The sequence below is a fragment of the Ascaphus truei genome, chromosome 8 (assembly GCF_040206685.1).
Source record: "Ascaphus truei isolate aAscTru1 chromosome 8, aAscTru1.hap1, whole genome shotgun sequence".
Classification (NCBI taxonomy): domain Eukaryota; kingdom Metazoa; phylum Chordata; class Amphibia; order Anura; family Ascaphidae; genus Ascaphus; species Ascaphus truei.
Window position 1 is genome coordinate 19,266,491 of NC_134490.1, and position 25,098 is coordinate 19,291,588.

General features: G+C 43.4%; 1 protein-coding gene across 2 annotated transcripts in view; it reads right to left on the reverse strand.

Moving 5' to 3' along the window:
• Nucleotides 1-25,098, reverse strand: part of PSD (pleckstrin and Sec7 domain containing) — a 188,762-nt gene that overhangs the window by 34,226 nt on the left and 129,438 nt on the right. For both annotated transcript variants that reach the window (XM_075610700.1, XM_075610701.1), the window contains one exon: nucleotides 17,549-17,592. In XM_075610700.1, coding sequence (XP_075466815.1) covers nucleotides 17,549-17,592 — 44 coding nt within the window. The remainder of the gene's footprint in view (nucleotides 1-17,548; nucleotides 17,593-25,098) is intronic.

Sequence of the window (25,098 nt, forward strand, 5' to 3'; positions counted from 1 at the left end):
TTTCCTGTGGAGGGTTTTTGTCACTTATTTTACTCACCATAACTTAACTCAGTATTATGGTTTAGCCTATCCCATAGCCTCTCTTGCATTCCCAGTAAAATCAACCCCACACTGATGAGACCCATCAAGGTCGAAACAGCTGTCTGTGGGTGGTTTTCTGGGTATGCACCTTAACCCTGGCTGTGCTCAAAGCTGTGACCATGCAGCAAGCTTAAGCCTATAGGGAACCATGTTAAAAATGGTTATTGAGGCAAAAAGTGACACTGTGTGCTCATTTGCATGTCGTTTCCCAGAATCCCTTGCTGCAGTGGAAGTGCTATATGCTGGGTGATAATGGGGAAAGGCGGGGTTGCAGACCTGCCTAAGACATGCAGATGAGCATACAGCTATATTTGCATATTTGCTTTCCTGTGGAGGGTTTTTGTCACTTATTTTACTCACCATAACTTAACTCAGTATTATGGTTTAGCCTACAGAGGGATCTTCTTCCCCAGGACGAAGATCCCCAAGAAGAAGATCCCTCTGTGGGATCGAAACGTCGGATTTTTGTGTCGGTTACCATACAATTCTGTGTACACTTACCTCTGAGAGCTGCCTCTCTTTGCTGTTCCGCACCCCCGCTGGATGGTAACATACTCTTTACATTATTTATGGGACTAGCACCAGGATTATTTGGATTCCAATGTTGGAGTGCTTGCTGTTTTTCTTACCCATATATATATATATATACAGTGGTCGACAAATCACCAAAAAATCTACTCGCCGACACAAAAAAATCTACTCGCCACCTAGTACCAAACGTGTGCTGCTTGGGTCAATAGGAGCTCGCCACGATGTTAAATCCACTCGCCCGGGGTGTGCAAATGTATAGGTTTGTCGACCACTGTATATATATACATATATATATACACATATACAGTGTTCGACAAACCTATACATTTGCTCGCCCCGGGCGAGTGGATTTAACATCGTGGCGAGCTCCTATTGGCCCAAGCAGCACACGTGTGGTACTAGGTGGCGAGTAGATTTTTTTGTATTGTATAATGTATTGAATAAGACACAAAAATCCGAAGTTTCGATCCCCAGAGGGATCTTCTTCCTGGGGGTGTGCGCTTCTTGCCAGCACATTACGTAATATCATATAATTTCCACATAAGAACTGTACTAAAATAAAATAAAAGAATATTTATTTATTTGCGAATTACCATCGAAGTTCACAAACCAGGTGACATTTTCCATTTTTCACATTGTGTAAGTCAATGTGCAAGGTCAGCCACCTGCCCCTTTACATAGTGCTATTGACACAAACATTTGCGAAAATGGCCGCCCTTTTGCACTGGTCTTGCCGCCAGGAGACTTTATAATACAGACCCCAATGTGCGCGTGACCCTTTTATTGCCGGAGGAAAGTTGCGGCCACGTGATTGCTCCTCACCGAGGTGGCGCATATGGTTAAAGTGCGTCTCCCACTTCCGTGACGATCAGGTTAGCGGCGAACGGGATTTCCGCTACACAATGACCGCCCTTCGGTACTTTCAGTGAACAACATTAGGTCAGTCAAGCGGTTAAACTTGGCACCATTTTTGTAAATCTGGGTCAAGGTGAATGATTGGACTTCAGGATTCCCGGTGTCCGGGGCTTCTGCTCTTTTCCTCACGGCTCCAGTCAGGAATGTCAGATCGGCCGTGGAGCCGACAATCTAAGGAGCTGCTGAGGGATTTGAAAGCAGAAAGCCGCCCATTCCCCCACAGAAGCATATATACATTTGACAATATTTACCTTATTTTACTATATTGTCCCCTGAGCATTTTTAGCGCTGTTAAAATCATTAATTATTTTTCCCATCTGGCGTTAGAGGTTACCATGGAAACCTCAGACTGCAAAGGGCTCTGGGGAGACATCCCTTTTAACCCCTTTAGTGCCTTTGGTTGTACAGTGTCGGTAATGAGGGCACGCACCCAAATGTGGCCCGCAAAGGGTCTTGGAGTGACCCTTGGACTGTCTGCTTCTTGTAATTTTATTGTAGTTGCCCAGGCAGCTAATGGTAATAATCAAAATATGAATGTGTTCCATCTAACAAACAACAAATAAAACGGGCGATGTTTCAGATAAACCAGTCCTGTGTCATGCTTGAGACAGGACGGGTGTTTCCGAAACGACACCCATTTTATTCACTGTTTGCTAGATGGAATAAATGTATATTTTGATTATTACCGTAGCAAGTGCTGTGGATTCTTTTTCATATACTGTATACACGTTATTTGGGGCTTTATGGTGATCCTGGTTCTTCTGCTGGGAAGCTAAGTATTTTGTCCCTTATCAACTGTTTTTGTTCTTTGAGTGCCCCAGATTTTTGTGTGTCTGTCTGTTTTAAGTTATGGTGGGTGAAAAAGGCAACAAGAAACAAGGCATCATATTGCATATAGTAAATAAAAAGATCACTTGTCAGCACAGTCACATGTCGTAGGCAGGTCTGCAACCCTGCCATTCACCATTATCCCCAGCATACAGTGCTTCCACTGCAGCAAGGGATTCTGGGAAATGACATGCAAATGAGCACACGTGTCACCTTTTGTCTGAAAAGGTGTGCTCATTTGCATGTCATTACCCAGAATCCCTTGCTGCAGTGGAGATCATGTGATTGCTGATGAGTTTATCGTATCATCAGATAGTAGTGGAGCGGGCCGCAGCCAGGTACTGAAGGGGTTAACCTCCTGGACACTTAATATTTCAAATGATCATATCTCCTGAACAAAGCATCAGATTCTAAAACAAACAACAACAAAAACAACAACCAAAAAACATTCACTGAAAGGGCAAGAAGTAAAAATATGCAAAAAATAAAATGTTTTTTTTTTTAAATGGTGTTGCTTTAAGAGTAAGTTACCTTAACAGCATATTACCTCAAATACATCTTTCAAAAGTACTGTATTGCACATTAGTACACAGAAGTGAAAGATCACTGCAACAACACAATATTTATATTATCTTACTTTCACGTAGCAAACAAGGTCTAATGCCAGTAGCTTTTGCATTTATCTGACATCAAATGACACCATCTGCAATGCCTGACGTGTGGGTGCTGTGACAAGCAACGTCCCCTGTGTGACATCGACAGCGCATTCAATGGAATTCATTAGTGGACAAGGAGAAACGCACAAAAAACTGAATGACTGTGTCAGTGGTCGCTAAGCAACAGAGGGGACAGCACTGGCTGTCATAGCAGGCTTAATATAAATGGTATCCAAAATATTATACAGCAGAAGAGATGCACGGTTCTGAATCCGCAGGGAAAAGCAGTATAGAAGATACAATGTTGGTTCCCAGGGATAGATGTGGATTGGTAAACAGGAATTCTCAGCCAAGCTAAATCCTGGATATGAAGCCACATGCTACCGCCAGGAAATTTTGCTTCAAATCTGGTAGTGACATTTAGTGACATTTTAGCAACGTTCCAGGGGAAATGACGATACTAGCTGCCAGTGTGATGTGTTTCATGTGCATGTGCAGGATGGCTTGGATTATATTTGCCAACTACTTTGCTCGTAGCATCGCATTGCTTCTTCCTTATGACGAGTGCCACCTTTCTCCCCAAGCATAAGTGCATTTAAGAAGAGTCACTTTGTGAACCCACATGAAAAAAATGAAGTATTTTATGCCTCTATTACTGTACAGTATATAGCTGTGTGATGGAAAATGGACGTAGGATATATTTCAAATATATTATGCAGGAACTAGATCCTACTTCTATAGAAGCATGTATGTGATACACAGACATCGCAAACACGCTGTTTTATACAAAAGGTTCTGTATTACACAGCGGGGATCCCCTGCTTCTCGACATACTTACCTCCGTAGGTCATACCGGTATCACCTGCATGTTTAAGGGTCCTGTATCACGCAAGCCAATAGGAAGCCACAAACGGATGCGTTGCGGCTTCCTATTGGCCCGAGTGACGTGGGACCTTTAAACATCAATATTGCGTGGCCCAGCCGCAGTTGCTACCAGCAGGACGACAGAGGTGAGTATCTCAGGAAGCAGCAGGTCCATGGAACTGAAGTCAACGCAGTTCAGCTACAGAGACCAGTTAGGAATTAAATTAACACACACATTCCCAGTAAGCTCAAACTCCGACACCCACCACAATATATATATATATATATATATATATATATATATATATATATATATATATATATATGTATATATATATATATATATATATGTATATATATATATATATATATATATATGTATATACTGTATATGTATATGTGTGTGTCAAAAGGAGTGCTACTGAGCGTGGCAAATGTATACAACAAAAGACATCCAATTGTAGCATTTTGCTGAATGGACAAGACTCACTGTGGTTGTTTCCCCTCATACAGAGGTAAAAAGAAAGGTTCACAGTTTAGTGTTAGAACCTGCAAATTTGGTTATACCTTGACGTTAGTATGCAGGCTTATGATGTTTTGGCCAAAGGGTTTAACTAAATAACCAAGAAAATATTATTATTGAAGTATTTAAACTTTATACTTATTACCATACTAGCTGAGAGCCCCGGCGTTGCCCGGGATGTTTGTGGTGTGGGTGTGGCATTTGGGTGAGGAATGGTCAACGCGGCCCATGTGCGATGGTAGTGCTGCTGTGTCTGTACTGATGGTGATTGTATCGGTGTGCTGATTTGGGAGGGTTTGGTGCTGATGTGGGGGAGCGGATGTGGGTGTGCCGATGGGGGAGGTGCAAAGGTGCCGATGTGTGGGTGCTGATGGTGTTGATGGGGGCTGGGAATGGCGGGGAGTCGAGAATGCCAGTGTGCTGGGGGGGGGGGGGGGGGGGGCATGGGATAGCGGTGTGCTGATGTGGTGGTGCTGGGGATAGTGTGTGTGTGTATACACGTTTGTGTGTGTGTGTATACATGTTTGTGTGTATACATTGTATGTGTGTGTGTGTGTGTATACATGTGTACGTGTGTGTATACATGTGTGTGTATACATGTGTATGTATACACGTGTATATATGTTTTGTCAATTGGATGTAGCATTGGGCACCCCTGTCTTTTGCAGCTACAGAGACCCCCTGCTTCCCACCTAAAAAAACCCAGGAGGAAATGCACCAAAAACATATAGAGCGTGATCAATTTTCACAGTCAGAGCTTAATTTACTGCAGTCTCCAGCTACAAAACCAGGAAAAAACACTGCACCAAATTTATCTTAGCAAAAACTCCCATTGCATCCTATGGGATTTTTTCCCCTTTGATAAATCGCTTTTGCACTAGTTTTAGCTGAGTTTTGCAGCTGGGAGATTTGTAGCTGTGCTAACTACAAAGTCATTGCCCAGAATCCTTGGCAGCAGTTTAACTGCTGTATGACATTTGGCAATAGGCGTAAGAACAAATGCAGCTATAAATTAACTCTCCTACACGAAACTCTGATTTGGGTAATATTTAAGTAATAATCCCAGAAGAACAGGGCATAACTGGCCAATAATGCCCTGGCTGGAAGAGTTGAAGGCCCGAGGCGAAGCCGAGGGACTTTAACCCAGCCAGGGCATTATTGGCCAGTAATGCCCTGTTCTGAGGGGATTATTACTATTATAGGCTAAATGTAGGCTTTTTTCATAAATAATAGACACTTTTGTATAGTTAAATAGATTTTTTTATTAAAATAAAATGGTAAATACATGAAACCACCTCTATATACTCTTACACTGCAGATATCTATATCCACACACTGCCGCCCCACTGTGTATATACACACACACACACAGCAGCTCAACACACACAAACTGCTGCTACACACACACACACACACACAAACTGCTGCTACACACACACACACTGGAGCTCTAGACACACAACACAGCACCTCCTCTACACTCACAACACAGCACATCTACACACACACACACACACACACAACACAGCAGCTCTACACACACACAAACACAACACAGCAGCTCTACACACACACAAACAACACAGCAGCTCTACACACACACACAACACAGCAGCTCTACACACACAAACTCTGCTGCTACACAGACATGCTACACCCATAAACACTGCTGCTGACACTGACACACACACACTGGAGCTCTATACACACACACACACACACATCAGCTCTACACACACGCAAACTCCTGCTACACATACAACAGCACAACACACACACACACACACAAACACTGCAGCCACAATTAAAAATGCAGCCACTTACTAAACTTTGCACTCCCCCCACCTCTACATACAACACATCACAACACAGCACCTATACACACACACACACACACACCACACACACACACACACACACACAACACTGCACCTCTATACACAACACAGCACCTCTACACACACACACACACACAACATATACACACACACAAACACTGCACCTCTATACACAGCACCTCTACACACAACACAGCACCTCTACACGAACACACACACACAAACTGCTGCTACACACACATATGCTACACCCATAAACACTGCTGCTGCTGATACACACACACACACACACACACACACACACACACACACACACACACACACACACAGCACCTCTACACAGATATACAACAGCACACACACTCACCCACAAACTGCAGCCACAAAGAAACTGCAGACAGCCACTTACTTATTTGCTTTGCAGACTCCCCCACCCCCAATTCAACTGAATCTGCTCAGAAAATCTCAGTCAGCTCGGGAGGGGGAGGAATCAACCCGTGGCTGACACGTCCTGACCAATCCCCTGCCCTATCTCAGAGCTCTATCTCAGAGCTGTTACTTCAATCACACGAATCCCCTGCCCTGTTTCAGCTGTTCTGAAAGCAGATTGGCTGGAAATAAACACATTGAAAACTACACATTCTGCTGCTTAAATTCCGGGCATTACTGATTGAATAATGCCCGGAATTTTAACCAATCAGAGAGCAGGGTTTTCATTAATGCCCTGAATTTTACTGCTTAAGCCTATAATATGCGTTACAGAGAAAAACATATGCAAAAATATCCATAAAGCACATTTTACAGATAGGAGTTACATTTAATCGCAAAAATGTAAATGAGCATACAAATGCATAATTAAAGCCAAATGACTTATTCACAGTCTATGCATTAAACTCCGATACCTGCAGAGATCACCTACCCCAGGCGGGCGTTAAGCTCATCATGCCTATGTATATAATGGCCACTATGTACATAGGCTCTGTGTATGATTGTATGTGTGTGTGTGTGTGTGTGTGTGTATATGTGTGTGGCTCTGTGTGTGTGTGTGGCTCTGTGTGTGTGTGGCTCTGTGTGTGTCTGTGTGTCTGTGTGTGTGGGGGGGGGCTCTGTGTGTGGAGGGCTCTGTGTGTGGGGGGCTCTGTGTGTGGGGGGCTCTGTGTGTGTGGGGCTCTGGCTCTGTGTGTGTGTATGTGTCAGTGGCTCTGTGTGTGTGTGTGTGTGTGTGTGTGTGTGTATGTCAGTGGCTTTGTGTGTGTGTGTGTGTGTGTGTGTCAGTGGCTCTGTGTGTGTGTGTCAGTGGCTCTGTGTGTGTGTGTCAGTGGCTCTGTGTGTGTGTGTCAGTGGCTCTGTGTGTGTGTGTGTGTGTGTGCCAGTGGCTCTGTGTGTGCCCGTGGCTGTGTGTGTGTGTGTGTGTGTCAGTGGCTCTGTGTGTGTGTGTGGTGGGGGGGTCATTGGCTGTGTGTGTGGGGGGGGTAAATGGCCCTGTATGTGTGTGGCTCTGTGTGTGTGTGTGTGGCTCTGTGTGTGTGTGTGGCTCTGTGTGGGTCAGTGGCTCTGGGTGTGTGTGGGTCATGACAACGGGACGCATTATGAAGCCGAGGCATCACGTGATGCCACATTGTCATGGCAACATGTTACCACCTGATGTCAGTGTCTCGTTGTCATGGCAATGGGGTGCGTCACGTGATCTAATTTGTTTTATAAATAATTTTTTAATGTGTCCCGGTTTTTCATTTTGAAAATCTGGTCACCCTATTAATACTTGCAGATATGGTATTGATGTTAGGGGTTTTTGACTTTGTCTTTTATTTGTAGGATTTTAATCTTAACCCTTTTGGTGTCTGAATGCATTCCTTTGCGATGCATTGGTAGCCTCAGGCATCAAATGGGTTAGATTATTTTGGGCCATGTGTTATGTTAAGCTCAACCAATACAAGCAGTACTTATATATTATAACATTTTTTAAGAGAGACGTTTGAGGAATTCATCTCAGGGGACATAGTCAAAATTAATTCAATTAGAAGGATTTTTCCCTGTGCAACATCATTGGCAAATGTTGCACTGGGGGGTCAATGTGCTTCCTCTGGATCAATATAACAATAATGATGACATATACACATCCATGTAGAATTTACAAAAATTGAACTCTATGAATATGTCCCTTTTCATCCTAAACTACTATGTGACTGTGTTACTATGAATGTCCCTTAATTTCACCTATTTGTAAAAGTACTTTGAGGCAACTTTCACAAAGCAAACGGGAGATGCTGTATTTCTACTTGCAACGGTTCCCCACTAGCTGCATCTCACAGCGCAGGCATGGATCGATCCGTTCGAGAGGATGAGCTGCTGCAGGTGGAGGATTCCATGTGTTTTGAACTTGCTTTCTCAGGCTAATCGGCGCAACATGTGACTTACCGCATGCTGATACTGTATGGAGGTCCTGCGAATGGATTTTGCATTTGCATGTTATACTCCAAATCCGCGGAGTCTGCTGTGTTTTACATGGTGTGATATTGAGGCAGCTGGGACATGCAGTAACAGGCTGCATGTAACGTATGGATTACCCTAGGAGGCCTCTTCCTGCACTAGATGTTTTGTTTACATGTGTTATTTTGTTAATTTTCGCTTCAATTAATTCTATTGTAAAATAATAACACTACATCACAAACATGATGTTGAATGGGATCACAAAGTCCATTAGGATATAATGTGACAGGCTGAGCTATTATGAAAAGAGCAGAATTGCCTACGGGCTGCCAGATGGGATATCGCTATGTTTAGTTCCGTCCTTACATTTGTAAGGACAAAACTGTGGAAGCCGGAGGATAAATACCCCTGTGTGATCATACAATGCAAAACTAGGGCTGCAAACTGGCCCTTATTTAAGGGCACTGTCCTGAATTTGTATGGAATCTCCCACCGCAAAAGGGGAGAAATGTATCAAGTGTTGCAAACTGAAGCATTGCTCCATGAACATGTGAAAATGGCATCATTTTAATTTAAGGTGCCCACGACAATGTCTGCGTCCAAATTGCTCCACGTATGTCATGAGCATTTGGAGGAGTGGTTCTATGAGGAGTTAGGGGAATAGATAGTCAGAGCAATACTATGACATAACAAAAGTTGAGCCTATAACTGGTGCAGTGTTCCACTTCCTCTTGTGGCAAATAAATCCGCCAGGTTAAGGTGGCGCTGACCTCTGCTCCTAAGAGATCTTTGCAGAACGTAAGAAGCAAGATGATCAAGCTTCATAACATTGGCTGCTGCGCAAATAAACCCAGATTAAAATGTTTTGGAGCAAATTGCAGAATTGCACCTTCCTGGCGATCGCGGGTGCCTCTGAGCCCAATGGCGGTCCCGTCGGCCAATCGGAAGAGTGGGGGCGGTCAGGATCCTGCTCGGGGGTTGCCGGGGACGCGTGCGGCCGGTTGCCAGGGCCGCGATCGCGTCGTTAGGGCTCCCGGTGCTCCCGAAGCAGGGCGGCGAGGGCGCCACCATCTTCTAAGTGTTCGCGCATGCGCAGTGCAGATCTCGGTGCGGTGGCCAGCAGGGAAGTTCGCGCATGCGCAGGAGACGCGCGCGAACGAGGGCCAATCAGGAGGGGGCTCTGGGCAGGGACTACAGTTCCCATGAGCCTTATCGGACCCCACGTGACGCCAGGGAGCCAATAGGACTGTAGCATCTCCCTGCCGAAGGGATTTTAGATACATTTCGCGGGGTTTTGAGCAGCACGTAGAGTCAGGACCAGGACAAGCTAGGGGAAGGAGGTGAGTGCAGGGGTCAGTGACCCACTGCATTAGGCCAGCAGCCCCCTAGGTCCCAGTTAGGTCCTGAGCCACTGTGTAGCTTGCGGTGCTATAGGGACAGGCCCTAGATAGGGACACTGCCCCATTAGCTATTTGGTTAGTTAGGGACACAGCGCTGAAGCCGTGCAGCCCTGCGAGGTGGGTTCTGGGCTCAGAACGCCACCAAAGACACTGAGACTAAGGTGATATTATCCACGCCGGAATTCACCCAACGCGGTGCGGAAGACGACGTCGGATCGGGCGGAATCCCTGTCGTAGTCTGCGGAACCCGGGGTGGGAGCCCCGGGCAGGTATCATATCTTCAAGTGCACCAACACTGTACAGCAACGCAAGAAGCACGCCTAAAGGGTGGGGGTATCACTTGGGGACACTTACGTGGAGAGTGGCCAGGGGCCTTGTATAGTGCGATTGGAGACGGTGTGGGGATACACGGTGGTGGGAGCGGGGTGTATGTTATACCTTACCCAAATGCAACGTTGAATGTTATGTACAGTAGAGTATAAGTTATGCGCATATATTCAGTAAAGCCTGTCCTGTTTTACAACTGTGTGTTTACCGTGATTGTTTCCTGTGAGGGCCTCCTCCCACTCCGTTGGGATCCCTCCCAGGTGGAGGCGTTGCATCACGAGATAGTTATATGTATGTACCCCAGACTCCCCGAGCGGAGGCTTAGGCTCCTGAGAGCCGCACAGGTATACACAGCAGTAGTAGCGTCTGTATTCACAGGGAATACCCGTTACATGTGAATTACAGTAAGCTGGTAATGTAGGGGGTGGGGTGGGGGGTTGTAGTTACCTGTCAAGCCTCATTATACAGTAGCTTAGCCTTATTTCTAAATATCCAATGAAAAAGCCTTCCTGTAAAAGTAGGCACCAATAAGCTTATTGTAGTAGAGCTTGCAAGTTCAACTGAAAAAAGGAAGAAAGTGTATGTTTCAAACTAAAATATGAGTTGAACTTCAACATGATTTGAGAATGAATGGAACACAACACTTGCAAGTTTATCCTACCTCTTCTAACACAATTTTAACCTTGCCTGTAACTATTACAGCACATACTGTACGCCCACGATCATATATTATCACTGTCCATGAAATGTCTGCAAATTGAATGTATTACCACTTTAATGCAACCATGTATAATCATACCCCTGTGCCCAGGACATACTTGAAAACGAGAGGCAACTCTCAACGTAAAACATGTTATAAATAAACATTGGAGCATTTGTAGCGCTGTGCAGATACTGTAATTGAATAGTGGAGCCAGTTTCAGTTGTTTTGCTGAAGAAAATATTAAATAGCTGATTGTTCCATTTATAAAGGTTTTGTACAGTGAAGACATCTAGTTACAAGGCTTGTGATCTTTGTTGAGTGGAGCTTTCTGAATCATTAATGTCACAGCCGTGATTTATAACACTAATAACAAGATACTGTATTCGCTGACATTTAAAAAAAAAACAACGTGTTCTGTTTTGACATGACAGAGAGCTAGCTTGTCCGCATTACAGGTATAATGAACCACTGGGAACAAATTCGTTTTCACAAATACCTGACTGCAGATGTGTAATAAGGGGATATTAGGTCTCATTTCTGAGAGAAGATGACTTATTTTGCAACGCTATACTGTTCTCTCTGAAGCATAAAGAGGATGCTGTCATATATTACCGTGTTTAACGCATCATTATGAAGGATGCTAACTTACTAGATGCAGTGATGCACCATTCTATATTATTTGTAACCCTTCAGTTGCCAGTGGGGCGAGTCATGTCTCTAACGCAATGTAGTTTTGTCCCCTCTGGCAGAGAAGAGGCTAAAATAGAACAGAATGCATTTTATTAATGCTGAGTGTATATATTCTTTCTCCCCCATGTGTGCCCGTAAATGCTTTCCTGCGGTTTGATTGCAATTCTGGTGATGTCATATATAAAAAAAATGGTATGCTAGCTATATATTGACTTAGCATAAAGTACACTAATGCCAGTTTTATTGTCACTATTCCAAATATGCTTGTTGAGGAGGGTTATAATGTATGGAACATTGCAACAAATCAGCGGTCTCATATTTAAAAGAAGGAAAGGAACGCTAAAGTAGAAACACAGATATTAAAAACAATGTTGATAGTACAGTAGCAGGTATTTTCAACATACAGTATATCCCTGTTCTGTGCCTCTATATTGGCCGTAAATATTTGAGGGGACAAATTCTATTGCTGATTTTTCTCATCATGTAGAGTCAGACAACATTATGGGGTAGACATAATGTCTGAAGCACACAATAAAAATAAACCCCACTGGCTGAATCAATCCCTTGGCTTCTTACTTACAGTTCCTGCGCCGCCATCTTATAATGCGTCTCGTGCCCTCTCCTGGCGTATCTGCCTAAAATCCCTCGGGAGATCTGAACAGGGCCCCTCTAAACACCATTGTTACTTGTACAACGTTGTGCATGTTACTGTATGCTTAAACACACTACGGCTTGCAATCTGGTGGAGATTGAGACCTCAGATAATGAGGTCACTGAGGTCGGCTACCGGCGCTGGAAACAAATCTTGGAATGTAGACAATATGCAATATGACCAACAAACATTGTACTCCACTAATGCAAGACAATGTAAGGTGAGCGGATACTGTAAGTCAAGGGATGCTCAACTCCAGTCCTCAAGCCCCCCGCCCAAGAGGTCAGGTTTTCAGGATATCCCAGCTTCAGCACAGGTGGCTCAATCAGTCCCTGCTTCAGCACAGATGTCTCAATCAGAGCCACCTGTTTAGCACACAAGTTCCCTGGCTGCAGAGATACCGGTACCCCCTAGGGAGGAAAGTACCTCTGGAAGCAGGGGGTCATCAGAGCTGAAATTAACACAGTTCAACTACTGAGACCCCCTGCTTCAATCCTATAACAGAAATATATATATATAGTGCAAGGATTTTTTGCTGCTTTAAAAAAGGGTCAGATGAGGACAACCTGCCCCAAATTGTTCTTTTCCCCCCTTAAAATATGGGTTTGTAAGAGAACAGGGGGTGCATTATTGAACAAGAACCATTAGTATGTTTCCAGGAGGAAATATGTCTCCCCAAACCAACGACTCCTTAAAGCTACGCCTGCAAACATGATCTCACTTAAGCAAAGGGGTCTCTCCAATGCTCTATTTCCTCACTTTTCTTATTCCCAATTAGCTTAGATACAATGCTGTATGTATTCTCTCTAAAACCATTGACTAATTGCCAGATCAAGTGCAAAACCATATGGCGCCCTCATGTCCTAACTCTGTCCCGTACTGTTACAAGACAATGACCTTACAGCTTTTTGGAAGGATTTCCAAGTGTTAGAATTGAAAGGACACTTGTCACAAAAACGATCCAACGGTTGAGTGCATCGATTTTATTGCTCATCACGGTAAAGTGGAAGAAGAAAAGTCAGACTGGGGCACCTGATTTTCATACCGTGCCTATCTTAGATCTTAAAGCAGCTTTGCCACTTCAGCACTGCTGAATACCACGCAAACTGCTGTGCAGTAATTATTAGAGTAGGGAACTGCCAAAGTGTCATCCTGCATCTCTTCTCTGTTCAGTGAACTGGTAACATGCTATTTTTATATTACGCAGACCAGGGGTGCTGAACTACAGTCCTAAAGACTTTCCCCCCAACATTTTAGGTTTGAAGGCTATCCCAGCTTCGGCTCAGGTGGCTCAATCAGTGGCTGGGCCACTGATTGAGCCACCAGTGCTGAAGCTGGGATATCCTGAAAACCTGACCTGTTGGAGGGGTCTTGAGGACTGGAGTTGAGCCCCCCCTGGCGCAGACAATGCACACCGCTCTTTATACAAGCAAATGGAAAACACAGGAATAAGAAAGTCAGGCATAAAAGTAAACATTAAGAGCAGATCATTTCCCGACGCGCTTGCAATCAGGCAGGCATTTTGGAAGACATACTGAGCGCATATGGGTGTATTAGGGATCTGAGTGCGCAGGAGAATGGGCGAATTTGCTGTCAGACAGTCAGAGTAGAATAGTAATAAAGTGCCGTGGTTCTTCCTCCCTCTGTCAGGGAATTCCAGCCAGAGCATGTTTTGGGGATAGTGAACTAATGTATATAAACTGTGCGCATTCATGTGTTTGCAGTCCATTCACTCCTAAAATGTGTTGTGGCAGCGATACCCTGAGGATGGCGTGCAAAGTCAATGCTTTAGTGGGTAAATGGCTATTTAACAGCACACTTCCATTTACATGGTGTCATTTGCATAGGAGTTGTCTTTATTTTTTTTTAAATTATGATCATATATATTTACTGTGAAATATTTAGGCATCTTAAATGTAATTAAAGGACCCACCGAAGAAGCTTCCCTCTGAACTGTTAATTAAATGGGCCTAAAGGGAAGCCATATAGCAGGGGGTTCAGAAACAGGACAGGAACTATCAAGGGGGAAAGAATGGGCAAGAGAGGTACTAAAAACAGTCCCTGATAGTTTCAATGCCTCATTTATTCATATGTGACATTATTTGTTCCAAGTAGCGGAAGTTCAGCAAATTAGAGCATAGACAGATCAACATGAGCAAGGAGAGGTTAATAGCCACTATAGAGATTATCTTCAGATTTCCTAGTTTAAGCCATGTGTTGTAATTGGATAAACCCACTAATATTAATATGAGCATTGTAACATTTAAATGTTTGGCCGCCTAGCCAGATAAACACGAAAGAAACAACCGCATCCCTTAATCCAGGGGGTTCTCAACTCCAGCCCTCAAGACCCCCAACAGGTCAGGTTTACAGGATATCCCTGCACAGGTGGCTCAATCAGTGGCTCAATCTGTGACCTAAGCCGTTTTCCCATTACAGTGTTTGTTGAGGGGGGGGGGAGGGGGGTATTGGGTAATTATTGCTTGCCAATGTGGTACAGATTACCACAATGACAATCAATGGATTGAATGGCTAGACGCTAGAGTTTGGTTTTATAGTAATGTATTTGAGTGTGTTACATGGTAATGATTATTTGAATGGGCAAAAGCGCTATTCACCATCGTTGGCTAATAACACTTGGCCCAATCCTGTGTGGTGTTGGTGTTAGAGGGGGTGGGTGAAGGGGTTGCCCCGGGGTGAGTGTTTAGGCCTACTTGGTGGTTATAGGGAATAATTAACCCCTTCATTACCTTAGCGGTAGTAACTGCTACGGTAACGAAGGGGTTAACTCCTCCCGCAACCCTCCTGTGAGGTTTAAACACCCATCCTTGGGCAACTACAAGCTTGATCCACTCCCTCTACCACCAACAAAACCGGGGACTGATATTTAACCCCTTCATTACCTTAGCGGTTAGCCACTAAGGTAATGAAGCTGGCTGTAAATGTATTTTTATGACATAGAATTGAAGAAGGGGGTCTCTAGAGCTGATATTAATGCGGGTCAGCTCCGGAGACCACCGTCTAAAATCCGATGTAATAACAATACATTGTCTGCTTCATATACACATTGTGGATCCCATCTCAGATCAGAATCTGCGAGTTGCAGCCACCATGTGTATCTCAGAGCTTCCTGGATAGCTCGATTTGTAAATAAATGCGAGTTTGAGTATATTTGGAGCTACCGCTTGGTTTCTCTGAGCAGGAGTGCTATCGATCGGGAAGAAGCAGTTTTAAAGCGAGTTTGCCCTGTTATCGGAGCTCTCTGAATAGCTACACATGCAAACTCACTTGAAAAGTGCCCAAAACTGGTGATAAGTCACTTATCTGAGTTTACTGAGTAGGCCCCTAATAGAGGGCAACAACGCTGGAATAGAAATCCTGCATCACCATTCTCCTCTCACCCCACAGCAGGAGTTGGGCTTTGCTACGGATGACAGTTTTTGGGATCCCTTAACATATTAATCAGTGGGCCGCAAAATCAACCTAGAGGAAAGTAAACTATGCAATAACTGGATGTCCGGTCTGGTTTTAGTGTATCACAAACATGATACCAATTGTAACAAAAATACCATGGGATTATAATAAGAGATCGCCCTGCCCATTCCTTTCTAACAGCACTGAGATAAATGGCTTACCATCCAACTCAGTGCAATGGTGCCACCTTTCAGTGTGCTGCACATGATACACTGAAATAAGTATTTTTTTTGAAGCACTATAAATAAGACATTGGCACATATTCACAAAGAGGTGCCACTCCATAGGATACGTTCTGACGCTGGAAGACACCTTAGAGCAACCTTCAAACGAATGGTCTGTAAGGTGCCTTTTGGTAATGGTCTTATGGATAAGCACTATTTAGTAAATATGGGCCATAACAGCAACATTCCAAATCGCGTAAATAGTAAGAATATAGTTTCTTCAGAGGACAAAGAGTTCCAGGTTTCTGCAACTAGCTCCATTCCCCCCATCCCCCGATACATGTTTTATACTCTCAGGGACCTTCTAAGGCCTGGGTCCCGCTGCTTCCGACGGCGCGCGCGGCCGCGTGCGCGTCACTCACCAGGCATGAGTTCCTCCCGAGCCGGCCCCAGTCCCTCCTCCCTGCAGGGCTCGCTACACGCTGTGACGAGTCAGCCGCCAGGGGATGCAAGAGAATTGTAATCCAGAGCGGTGACGCGTCACGTGGTGTGGCTGTGAGCCAATGAGGAGAGGAGGAGGGGAGGCTTGGGGAGCGGGGAGGCTTTGGGGAGCGGGGAGGAGAGGGGGGAGGAAAGCAGCGATTTGTCTTCTGCAGCACCAAGCGAGCCCCCCCGCTCCCTCCCACAGACTCTCTCCTGTGTGAGCCGAGACACACTCCGGCACAGTGTGATGGCCCCGCCCCAAGACGTCATTGCCGCGCCCAGCCAACCCATTGTGGCCAGGCCCCGCGCTCCAGCTCCCTACAGATTGCAGATAGCGGTCAAGTGCCTCTCCACGCGCCGCCTGTCTGCAGTGCGGGTGCGCATGGTCTGAGGCAGCGGGGCCTTAGCTTAAGCGTTGTCTTCTGGCTGCAGAACTGCTATAAAACGCTTTTAGCACTAGGTTAGCTTCAGTTCACAGATTAAACATATTTCTTGATATTGACCCACCCTCTAAAACAGGGGTGGCCAACTCCAGTCCTCAAGAGTTACCAGCAGGTCAGGTTTTCGGGATATCCCTGCTTCCACACACGTGGCTCAATTAGTTGCTCAGTCATAAAATTACTGAGCCACTGATTGAGCCACCTGTGCTGACACAAGGATATCCTGAAAACCTGACCTGTTGGTAGCTCTTGAGGACTGGAGTTGGCCACCCCTGCTCTAAAACAACTTCCTCCCACAATCTCCCAAAACTTACAAATGCATACTTTTCACTGCTCTATTAAATATGATCACGGTTTTTGTACTGTGATCTCCAGTCATGGAGAACAAAAAGCCATGACTTGCATTACAGTAACCGAGCCCCTGAAACTGAAAGATCACCGAAAGAATACAGAAAAGGTTCAACAAAAACCATGTCAATCTTACAAACACAACCGATGACGAAGACAAAAACATACCCAAGACTTGTCAGAATAAAAATCATCACTTACATTGTCCACTGTAGCTTCTCATTCTTAATGGAGCTGTATAGAGCCTGGAGGAAGAGGAAAAAGACAAATAGAAAATGTAAATAGGATTTGATATTACCGGTATATTAAGTAGCACATGAACAATATATCATATACCATATAAATATGCCAATTGTTGGGGAAATGCTGGCCCATGTGATTTCTAGGATGACCCCAAAAGGAAAACGATTAATGTTAAGGCTTCTTAGATTTTTACAGCACGAATGCAATTAGTTTTACCCATCCAACTGTGCTATTTTCACCTCCAAAATACAATGCAAATTACACTTTTCACCACAATTCTGTTTATTGTTTTTAGAACACAGGCCAAGTATGTTGTACACAGCCCACACTCCGCTACAATCATTGTTGATTATGCCGTGGAAATAGTGTTGCAAAAAAAAAAACAAGTACAAAAATATATAGGGCTTATTCTATAATCGCCAAAGCAGACAATCCGGTTCTTTTTGGCCCGAAATGCCTCCCTGACTTTAATAGGGAACTCCAGCTGAAACAAGACCCATTGGGGGTTTCAGCAGATATAGAATAAGCCACATCATCTTTCACGACTTAATGACCCATTTTACTGAAGACCTTGGGTTTTACCTTCATGATGAACACTTTGGAAGCTTGAAACACTTGTTTTCTGGTATCCATCTAATATTATATGAATCGGTTCCATTCCAATCTATGCCCTGGTGTGGACACGCTTTTTGCTTTTTTTGTTTAGTAGCTAGAGCATTTATTCTATGTGTTCTCAGATGTGGGCTGTGATTTCAATTCTCTTTTAAAGACCTCTTAACCTTTACACTTGAACATGTTCAGTAAGGAAAATCAATATTCTCATCTTAATGTGACGAATATTGTTTATCTGTTGTGCTCTGATATTGACCTAAACTGAACGATATGAGGGCAAAGTTCATCCCCTAGAACAGGAGTGGCCAACTACAGTCCTCAAGGGCCACCAATTGGTCAGGTTTTCAGGATATTCCTGCTTCAGCACAGGTGGCTCAATCAATGGCTCAGTCAAAGACAGAGCCACCTGTGCTGAAGCAGGGATATCCCTAATACCCGACCTGTTGGTCAACGCTACAATTCGCTATCTGCATAAACGTGGAGCTGGGGTGCGCAAACTTCTTTGTCTTTTTTCATTTTCTGACGTTACGACGTCATGCGACCCCAGAAACTTTCGTGCTCCCCATTTACACAACCCTTACTTAGAGGATGCAACTACATTTTGCACTGAAGCAAAACAAAAAAAACATATTTTTTCCCAATGAAACACAGCTTGATTTTCTATATTAAAAGTTATTGTTAATACATATAGCAAAACTATTATACTTTTTTGCCCATTAACAACACCTACGATTTATTAATAAAATGTTTAACCAGGAAGTAATACATTGAGAGTTACCTCTCGTTTTCAAGTATGTCCTGGGCATAATTATGATGACAAATAATACATGATTACAAATACATAGTTACATAAGTGAACAGGGGTATATATTATATACAAGACATTGCATGCACAGTTAAAGATAATATATATTATAGGCGTATGTAACAGTTACAGACCAGATTAAAATGTGAGACGGCTTTAGATTGGAAAGAACTTAGACTGGCGGCGGCTGTGAGAGTCTCCAGTAGATTGTTCCAGTTTTGGGGTGCAAGGTAAGAAAAGGAGGAGCGGCCGGATACTTTGCTGAACCTTGGGAGCATGAACAGTCTTTTGGAGAAAGATATCAGGTGATAAGTGTTACATGTGGTAGGGGTGAGGAGCTTGTTCAGAAAGTATTTGAAGGTAAGACAGGAAAATTAAACTTTGCGCCTAGACTCAAGTGATGACCAATCTAGTTCTTTGAGCATTTTGCAGTGATGTGTGTTGTAATTGCATTGGAGAACAAAACGGCATATTTAATTGTAGAGGGTATCAAGTTTGCTAAGGTGGGTTTGGGGTGCCAAGCTTTATACTATGTCCCCACAGTGGATAATTGGCATTAGCATCTGCTGTGCGATACACTTTCTGACCAGCAGACTTAAGGAGGATTTGTTCCTATAAAGTACACCTAGTTTGGCATAGGTTTTGGATGTCAGGGTATCAATGTGCATCCCAAATGTTAAATGGGAGAGTCAAACCATATGGTATTAGCGTTGGTTCTAATCTGGAGCTCTGTCATTGGAAGCTTTAAAAATGTAGCTTTGGTCCCAAATACCATTGTTATAGTCTTGTCAGTGTTTAAAAACAGTTTGTTTTGGGAAATCCAGTTTTCAAGTTTCAAAAAATTCAGATTGAAATTTCAAAGTTGGAGAGGCTATGGCTGTGTGCATATAAGAGTGTGTCATCTGCATACATGTGTATTGAAGCTCCCTTACAAGCTGTATATTTTACATCTCTCCGGTTTGACCTTCAGCAGAAGGTGACAGCCCTGTATACACCTGATACATAAACCTTGGCCCCTTGCAGACGCACTTACCAGAACGCCCTTCTACTGTCTCTATATGTTCTTTCTACCTACTAATTAGATTGTAAGCTCTTCAGAACAGGGACTCCTTTTCCTAAATGTTACTTTTATGTCTGAAGCACTTCTTCCCATTATCTGATGTTAGCATTATTTATATGATGGTCACATGTATTACTGCTGTGAAGCGCTATGTACATTAATGGCGCTATATAAAGACATATATACATACTGGCATTCTCAACCACTTATTTTTGTTGTTATTGATGTCTATTGGCCATTTGAAAGCCTCGCTCCTTCCATGATGTAAATGTTGCCTTTTAGAAACAAATGAATATATTACTACGGTATGTAAAGTTAGCTATAGTTCTTTATCAGTTCTTTCTTTCAGTTTAGGTTTTGAGCTGCCCGAGTCTCTCACGCTCCTGCAAACATTACACACCTAACGACGCACAAGCTAGATCATTTCATCATTCTTTGGCAAACAAATGATCTTTCTTCCCTGCGTTCTAAACACGTGCCTGTCATCTTGCCCTGATGTTCATTGAACAATAAAGAACTGTGCGTTTGTTTGTCTAAGCCACGTGACTATGCCTACCTGCTGCATGTTAAAATAGCTCTGGAGAGAAACAGCTCTGCTTGATGAAACAGTAGGTACTGTAGAAGGAAAGCTCAGTGGGCTCTCATCTACACCGTCGCTAAGCAACTTCTCCGATCTGACGCGCTACATAATGGACTGATATTTCTATCATTTGGTTATAATGCATGTTATGCTCGCCCCAACCTTCACCAAAACAGCTCAATTGTTTCCACAGTGCAGTGTGACATAAAAACTTTATAGCTGGCGTCTATGGGAGAAAATAAATGTCAGGTGGGAGTGGGGAGTATAGCATCACTATGGAACGATATAAAGCTGTGATATTATTTAATTATAAATCATGATACTTGATGCTACTGTGCTACAAGTCATGCACAGTCCCAGTACATAAAACATATATTCATTGGCCCAGACAGCTGCCAAAGATATTATTAACCTATTGAACTCTATTCAAGAGCTCATTAGAATGTTCCATTTCCCACTACGTATGGGGAATAGAGAGCCACTTGTATTTAGTTTCTAGTACTCTGCTTTATTTTCTCTTTTTAAACTAATGGCTAGATTTACTAAGCTCTGTTAGATCATTTAACATGATATTAACCTAAGATAAACGCCTATTAATCATAACATAGTTTTCACCCACGCAAATAACGTGACATTAACGAGGATTTACTCCTGTAAATAGCCTGGCATTATTTGTAAAGGCTGTTATTGTAAATGACATGCAAATGCGTTTACGGCAGCCTAAATTATATTCATCCCATATTCACTAGGCCCCCTTATGGTTCATGCCAGGAGCGCTACATTTCTTTAAGACCTATCTTACTCCCAGCCGGACCCTGAAATAGCTCTTGCCTCTCCTTTGCGTACGTCAGAGAGTGCTAAATATCTGAAAAGTGACTCAATCAACAACAAAAAGGTGATAAATATTTCCAAAGTGAAGCCAGAGCCTCGGTCTCTCAAAAGTCTGGCTGGTAACACCAAGACATAAATACCTTCACTCTATTTGTACATAACCTGACGCTAGCCTTATGCTCATTAGCTCAATTGGTGCTGTCATATTTGCATATGATTACCTAAATACTGCATTAAAGCCGAAAATTATGTCCATTCCTGTTTTAGGTAACGACACGTTATTTTCTCTGATTTATGAGCTTCGTGAATCTAGCGCTAAGACTTCTGGCGCGATACAAACTGTCTCATTTATGGGGCTCTCAGAAGCCAGGAAATGTCAAGTTTTCTATCCTTACTTCACATAAGGTACAGGTCAGTCTAGCCCAATTTATAGTCTAGGTCAGTGTTTTTCAACCAAGGTTCCAAGGAACCCTTGGGTTCCCCGGGCATCCCTAAAGGGTCCCCTGCAATTTTCCGGTAACTTGAAAATTGTATCAAATACAGAAGAATTTACAATTCATCTGATCACAGAGTTGCCATTAGAGATGTTTTGGGGGTTCCTCAGAATTTCCGTTAGGGTTCCTTAACCAAAATTAGGTTATAAATCACTGGTCTAGGTTACTAAGTACCTCCTATTTTTTCATGGTTTGTGTTTCACACACCCCTTTCATACATGTAATTAAAAGACTGCACTTACTCAAGCATAAGTCACCCCTCATATGAGAGTGGCAGCACCAGGCGAGCAAATTCAACGAAAACATGAGTAAGCATTATGGGTCTAATTCCGACGAAACACAAAATGAGTGTGAGTGGATTCACTCATGTGGTCATGTAATAAACAAGAATGAGAAGAAAAGGGAGTTATTAATTTAAACTCCCCACTGGCACCATCGCATGGAAACAAACATCCCGTGTGATATCGCTCCCAATCGGCTCCATCTCTGTTTAATGAATAACAACCAAAGTGTTTCTGTCCAACCATTGCACATTATTCTGTAATAAAGTTGTGCAAACTTTTAACGCTGGCAAAACTGGTCATTTATGTCAAACTTTGAAAAATCTAACTATTTCAAAATGTCCAAAGCCTGAATTATGGGATGGAAAGGGGAAAAAAAAGGGGAGAAAAGGGGATGGGGATGGAGGAGGGACCCCATTTAGTAAAAGTACCAGACTTATATACCTACCAAATAACACTCCCCAATACAACATGCGGAGAGATACCTGAGATACCAGGGAAATAAGCTTATTTGAATATTTAAATTAGCTTAGGTGCAATTGTCCAGTAGCCCTCATTCAAAAGCCATATTTCAGACTCATGTTGCAAATGTAATAAAAACCAAAAAAATGCTTGTAAACATTCTTGTACAAAACCAAGAGGCAGGTTGGCATGGTATGCAAAGTACTGTGAGCATTTTGCGGAGGTCTACCCACCACGCTTTCCCACAAAGGGAACATATATAGAGTTAAAACTTCGCCATACTGATTTTCCAGGGAGAAAGAAATATTGGGTCAAAGGGTGAACGTCACTGAAAGTGACGATTCTGGAGTGAAAATTCTATCCAAAGTCATGGAAAAATGTGTCCACTCCCAATTAAACGACTACTACACCAAGACAAATTTCCCTAGCCAATTCCAATCCGGCTTTCGTCCCAAACACTCCACCGTAACTACCCTGCTAAAAGTTTGCAATGAAATCCAGTGTGGAATGGAACGGGGACAACTCACTGGTGCAGTATTCCTAGATTTTGCAAAGGCTTTTGATACAGTTGATCATGCTATCCTGCTTAACAAACTCCAGAGCTCTGGAATAGGGAAGCATGCTTTAAACTGGTTTCAGTCCTACCTATAAGGAAGATCCCAACATGTGTCCATCTCAGGCTCTAACTCCAAACCCCTGGATATCACCTGTGGTGTCCCGCAAGGCTCTGTTCTGGGGCCCCTACTCTTCTCAGTGTTCATTAATGATCTTCCCACAGCTTGTAAGGAAGCCTCAATACACATGTATGCAGATGACACAATCCTAAATGCACACAGCCATAGCCTCTCTGACCTTCAACACATACTTCAGTCTGACTTTTTGAGACTCGAAAACTGGATTTCCCAAAACAAACTGTTTTTAAACACTGATATGACTGTAACAATGGTATTTGGGACAAGACTAAATTCTTAAAGCTTCCAGCGACTGAGCTCCATATTAGAACCAACACTAACATCACCCTAACCCCTGTCACTAGTTTTAAATACCTGGGCTTATGGTTTGATTCCCACTTAACATTCGGAATGCACATTGATACCCTGACAACCAAGACCTATGCCAAACTAGGGGTACTTTACAGGAACAAATCCTCCCTAAGTCTCCTGGTCAGAAAGCGTATCGCACAGCAGATGCTAATGCCAATTATTAACTATGGAGACATAGTATATGGCATGGCACCTCAAACCCACCTTAGCAAACTTGACACCCTCTACAATTCAATTTGTCGTTTTGTTCTCCAATGCAACTACAACACACATCACTGCGAAATGCTCAAAGAACTAGATTGGTCATCACTAGAGTCTAGGCGCAAAGTTCACCTTTCCTGTCTTGCCTTTAAATTCTTTATGGGCAAGCTACCCAGCTACCTGAACAAGCTCCTCACCTCTACCACATGCAGCACCTATCACCTGAGATCTGACTCCAAAAGACTGTTCATGGTCCCAAGGCTCAACAAAGTATCTGGCCGCTCCTCCTTCTCTTACCGTGCACCCCAAAACTGGAACAACCTACCAGAGACTTTCACATCCACCACCAGATTAAGTTCTTTCAAATCTAAGGCTGTCTCACATTTTAATCTGGTCTGTAACTGTTACATACGCCCATAACATATATTTTCTTTAACTGTGCATGCAATGTCTTGTATACAGGCAATCCTCGTTTTACAACGCTTCGCTTTACAACTAATGGCTTAACCAACGCTGTGCAATGCATACCTATGTTCATTTTTACAACGCCAAAATGGCTTATCCAACGCTCTTACGACGCTTTGCAACGTTGTGAATGTGTGTATATATACACATTCACATAAACAACGTTGCAAAGCGTCATAAGGGCGTATATATATAATACTAGCTGAGAGACCCGGCGTTGCCCGGGATGTTTTAGTTTGCCTACGTGTAAGATACACATTTAGATGTACACAGCGCACTACACATGCACTATACACAGCGCTCTGCACATGCACTATACACAGCGCTCTGCACATGCACTATACACAGCGCTCTGCACATGCACTATACACAGCGCTCTGCACATGCACTATACACAGCGCTCTGCACATGCACTATACACAGCGCTCTGCACATGCACTATACACAGCACTGTGCACATGCACTATACACAGAGCTCTGCACTATAAAAAGTCCTGTATATAACACATAAAAAATGCTACTTTGTATACAGGCACATCATACTGTATACACAGAGGCAAACTCTATATACAGATCTATTTCTCTGCATACAGATGCAATTTGCTCTGTATATATAGAATGTGTCCTGCCGATGTATATAGATCGCACTGCGGAGCTCCCCGGCAGTGGAAGGG